The 5,189-nt window shown below is 37.7% G+C and overlaps 1 protein-coding gene across 2 annotated transcripts in view; it reads left to right on the top strand.

Moving 5' to 3' along the window:
* The first annotated feature begins 110 nt into the window (after positions 1 to 110).
* The window catches only part of LOC107732746 (bifunctional endoribonuclease and deubiquitinase ZC3H12A-like), a 10,708-nt gene continuing 5,629 nt past the window's right edge, over positions 111 to 5,189 (top strand). Inside the window, exons 1-2 of one of the 2 annotated variants that reach the window (XM_016544166.1) lie at positions 111 to 137; positions 2,782 to 3,225. In XM_016544166.1, the coding sequence (XP_016399652.1) occupies positions 2,870 to 3,225 (356 nt within the window). In that variant the 5' untranslated portion in view covers positions 111 to 137; positions 2,782 to 2,869. Of the gene's footprint in view, positions 138 to 422; positions 490 to 2,781; positions 3,226 to 5,189 lie in introns of those variants that run through there. The other variant, XM_016544165.1, reaches the window with a different exon arrangement.

Below are 5,189 nucleotides of genomic sequence, written 5' to 3'. Positions count from 1 at the left end.
CCCCCCCCCCCCCCCCCACGGGGGAGGAACAGGTCGAGTCACCTGAAGCAGGAAGTTGAGGAATAAAGGTGTCATTAAAACACAAGATCACACATACGCGCGTTATACATCACCAGACTGATCACTGGGAGAAGATGGTAGGTTACATTTAATTTTGTTTTATAAACATTTACATAATAAACGTGTATTGTGTAACAGCTGAGACAGGCATTCACACTAGTAGTTTACATTCAAGTAACGCTTTATCCTTCTTACTTTAAAACTACAAACAGTTTAGAAGTTCCTTTAGTATTTTACCCAGGGTCCGAAGGGCTGAACCGCAGTTTAGTTGAATGCCCCTCGAGCTTGAAACGTAGACAGCGGCGAAGTTGGGGGGAGGAACAGGTCGAGTCACCTGAAGCAGGAAGTTGAGGAATAAAGGTGTCATTAAAACACAAGATCACACATACGCGCGTTATACATCACCAGACTGATCACTGGGAGAAGATGGTAGGTTACATTTAATTTTGTTTTATAAACATTTACATAATAAACGTGTATTGTGTAACAGCTGAGACAGGCATTCACACTAGTAGTTTACATTCAAGTAACGCTTTATCCTTCTTACTTTAAAACTACAAACAGTTTAGAAGTTCCTTTAGTATTTTACCCAGGGTCCGAAGGGCTGAACCGCAGTTTAGTTGAATGCCCCTCGAGCTTGAAACGTAGACAGCGGCGAAGTTGAGAAGGAGAACGTTGTCAGTTGTATCGTAGCGTCATTGGCAGTATATTAGAGTTTAGTCGTGTATGTTTGTATTATAGCCCTGTGTGTGTAGGAGTTTTACACTGTATGTGGTCTCTTATTTAATCGATGAATCAGAAGCTCTTCATGGAAAGTGTTGTAGAAGTAGGGGAAGATATGTCATTTATTAATAATAGAATTTAACAGATGACACCTGGAATGTACGATTTAAATAAACAGATGCTCACTGCTTTGTGTGTAAAAAGTTCACTGCATTAAATATCTAAAATTGTAATACTGCAGCAATTAGTAAAAGCAAAGAGGAAAACTACACCTGATATAAATCTCTATAAATGTATTTTGTTTATCATATGCATTGGGAGTGCATGAGTACATAATGTTACCATTATTCAAAGATGATGCCTGAGCCCTTTGGACAGTCTGGAAACCGATTTAAAGCAATTTCCCACATTTATTAGTAAAATAGCAAGTCACTACTGGGTTGATCTCCATGTATTTTGCATGCACTGAACCATTTTCACTGGCCTAGAAATAGTCCTCTACCCTCAGATAAATAATTCTGTCAAAATTCTGATAATATTGCAAATAAATATCAAAGTCAACTCAGAAACAACACGAAAACATGTAACCTTTGAAGGATCGATTACTCTTTTAAAACTATTGTACTTTATATTTACTTTATTCTAATATGTATTTTAAATTACAAGACTAAAATATTAAATATGTCTTTTTGGGGGGGCAATATCCATACATGAAATTGTTTATTATTTTTGGGAGGTTGATGGAGGATTAAATTGTACTTATACATAAATGATATGGTCACTGTAATTGTGTTGTTCATTAAGTTATTACTGATGTTACATTTATTACATTCATTACAGTTATACATGCTCCCCCTAATTAGTCTGTTTCAATGGTGGGTAATATTCCTGATCACATTTTTAGTCATTTTCACAAATTATATGGAAAGTTTTCCTATAGCAAAACTTGGATTTTAATAACAAGGAATGTGTACAGGATTCCTAGTATAATTTAGAAATAATCCTGAAGGACCCTAAAATCATTCAAGAGTTTACTGGATTTTTATTCTGATTTGATAGTATATGAAATTTCACTTGGGTGGGGGGAAGTGGTAGTATCAAAATAAAGTGATTTTTGCAAGTTGTAATAATCGATGTGTTTTTGTAAGAAAAATATCCATATTCAAAACGTAATAATCACTTGAATCTAGCTTGCGCTCGCTGTTGTAAACGGAAGCAGCTCAGGGCTGATGACGTATGAGGTCAGCGTTGCGCATGCGCCGCTCAGAAGTGACGCACGCGGAAGCGCAGGGGAGAGATCAAAACAAAACAACGGTCACTAATTAGAAGTACAAAACGAGGATTTGTAAAGAAGAAGGTCGGAGGATTTCGATATAAGCCAAGAGGAGACTTGTTTTCCTTTGCTAAAGTAAGGAAACGTTGCTTCTTTTGATCCTGTTAACAAACGTTGGTTTTCACGAGACTCACCGGCGCATGCGCAACGCTGACCTCATACGTCATCCGCCCTTTATGTCACGTCTTTTGAACAGAAGGAATGCAACACCCGCCGAGTACAACGATAGAGCTTGAAAGATCAAAGACAATTTTTAATATAACTCTGACTGGATTCGTCTGAAAGAAGAAAGTCATATACACCTAGGATGCATCGGGGGTAAGTAAAACACAGCCTAAATTTCATTTTGGGGCGAACTAACCCTTTAAGCATTCTTTACAACTGGTCCCCAATTACAATAGAAATTCCATACTAAAAATATATAAATTGATTGCTCAAAAGAAAGAATGAATGAGTGGATGGATGAATTTATGAAGATCAAATCATGTAAAGCATAAAATATGTGCATGTATAAAGAAACAACCTTATAACAAAAAATTACCTTGTTCTACTGTTTACATTTTATATTTATTCAAATTTATGTAAATATAAAGTTGAATTGCAATTTATAACTTGCATTGTAATGACTTGTGTTTTTTTTCCCCATTTATTTGTTTATGTTTCAGCCTTATTCAGAAGCAAGAGCAACATGTCAGAGCAGCATATGGATGACACAGCAGCTCTTACACTGAAAAACCTCCAACATACGACGGGATGCAGTCGAGGTGTTACCATAAATCCGCTGGCCTGGGCCAAGACAGACCTGACCTCCATGACCTGCAGATGAAGGTCGACTTCTTTCGTAAGCTGGGCTACTCTCCACAAGAGGTGAAGGCCGCCCTGAGGAAGCTCGGCCTGGGGACGGACACCAACGCGGTGCTGGGGGAGCTGGTGCGTTCAGGGGCCAAGGCCGTGCCCTCCTCTAGCTCAGACAGTGATGATGGTGGGTTCAGTTTGCCCCATCAGGGAGGAAGCTCATCTAGGGGACAGGACTCAATGATGGAGGACACCTCTGAACCCGAAAGTGACCTGAAACCTATTGTTATTGATGGCAGCAACGTGGCCATGAGGTGAGGACATGGTACTACTGGCCTTTTTTCTCCTAGAATTTTTCAGTAGTCTTTCGATAGAAACAGAATTGAAATTGAATTGGAGATTGAAAACTAAGCAGAGTTTTGAGTCTTTGCCAGTTTAACTAGTATCAACAAGTTGACATTACAAAGGGAAATTCATGACAGCTCAATGTCATTTTACTTACCACTTCCCATAGTGAATTGCTCATATTGCCTTTGGGCTTTAAACTTAGACCTGGTTCTTCTGAAAAGGTTTGTACTTCCTCTTTGTCCATGCTTCTCTGTTCTCCAATATGCAAATAATATGCACTTTTTTAACCATTTCGCTTCCAGGAGGCCAAGGCCTCAGGCTCAACACACTCAGCAACATTTTTGGTCATGCATTCTGCAAAGGTTGCACTAGGGAATTTTGTGAAAGACATTCTTCCTTGAAATGAAGGGTTTATAAGTAGTCTAGGAGAGGAGGTAAATTACAAGACTTTATGCACATTCTGTGTGAAAGACTATTAATGCATTGATATTTGCGGTAACATCATGACGTAATGGAAATGGCTGTTGTTCTTTCGTGTGTTTTGTTGGATGTAGCTTCCCAGTCAAAACAAACATTTCTGTCATCATTTCTGTCTGTCTTATCTCTCGGTTTTTCTTTATCAGTAGTACTATAAACATATCTGACACGCATCTGTCAACAACTACAGTTTGAGTTCCAGTTGTTGTACTGTTGTAGTATTCCATAATAAGTTTATGCAACTCGGGTTGTGTTTTAGCTTGCCTTCTAGTTGCATTATTGCTATAAGTAATTCCAACATCCACAGCTGAAATAATTTGTGATGGATCAAACTGTTTAGTTTTAGGTTCCCTGTATATGTTACACTGAGTCAACATTTGATGAAAGGTTTTGATCCACTTCAAATGTTGACTACTATATACTGTAGATTAATAATCGATTATTCATTTAAATACTTATAAGTCATCTTGAGGCCCCCGGACCCCTGGCTGCTTTAAACTATTAAAACAGTCCGTATATGTATGTAAAATGCATAATAAGGAATTTTTAACTACATTGCCCTCCACTAATATTGGCACCCTTGGTAAATTTGAGCAAAGGTGGCTGTGAAAATAAATCTGCATTGTTTATCCTTTTGATCTTTCATTCAAAAAAAATTCACAAAATTCAAACCTATCATTGAAGTAAAACAATTGAAAGTTGGGGAAAACTCACATTGTGAAATGTTTTTTCTTCAATGCATGTTGGCCACAATTATTGGCACCCCTAGAAATTCTGAGTAAAATGTCTCTGAAGTATACTCCCATTCATATTTACCTTTTTTTTAGCACACCAGTGTGACAATTGCCCAGCCATGACTTCCTGTTCCACAGGATTATAAATATGAGCAACACAAAGGCCAAATTCCCTTAATCATCCATCACAATGAGAAAAAAAACTATAGATCTCAAAAAACTATATTATAAAGAATATAGTTCTGATCTGCAGAACAAGATTGTTGAGCTTTACAAAATAAAAAGTGGCTGTAAGAAAATAGCTAAAGCATTGAAAATCCCAATTGCCACCATCAGGGTAAAAATTAAGAAGTTCCAATCAACTAAAGATGTTACAAATCTGCCTGGAAGAGGACGTGTGTCTATATCGTCCTAATGCACGATGAGGAGGAGAGTTTGAGTGGCCGAAGTCTCTTCAAGGATCACAGCTGGAGAATTGCAGAGATTAGTTGAGTCTTGGGGTCAGAAAGCCTAAAAAAAATATCAAATTCCAGCATATTCAGTTGTCAGACATGATTGGAACTTCAAACGGGATTGACTTCTATGGTCAGATTAAACTAAAAAATGAGCTTTTTAGTAGCAAACACTCAAGATGGGTTTGGTGAACACAGGGATAAAAAGTACCTCATGTGTACAATGAAATATACTGCTGTATTTTTGATGTTGTGGGCCTATATTTC

This window comes from Sinocyclocheilus rhinocerous, unplaced genomic scaffold (genome assembly GCF_001515625.1).
Source record: "Sinocyclocheilus rhinocerous isolate Xijiao unplaced genomic scaffold, SAMN03320098_v1.1 scaffold369, whole genome shotgun sequence".
Classification (NCBI taxonomy): domain Eukaryota; kingdom Metazoa; phylum Chordata; class Actinopteri; order Cypriniformes; family Cyprinidae; genus Sinocyclocheilus; species Sinocyclocheilus rhinocerous.
Note: the sequence above shows the minus strand (reverse complement) of the source record. Positions and strands in the feature narration are given on the sequence as shown.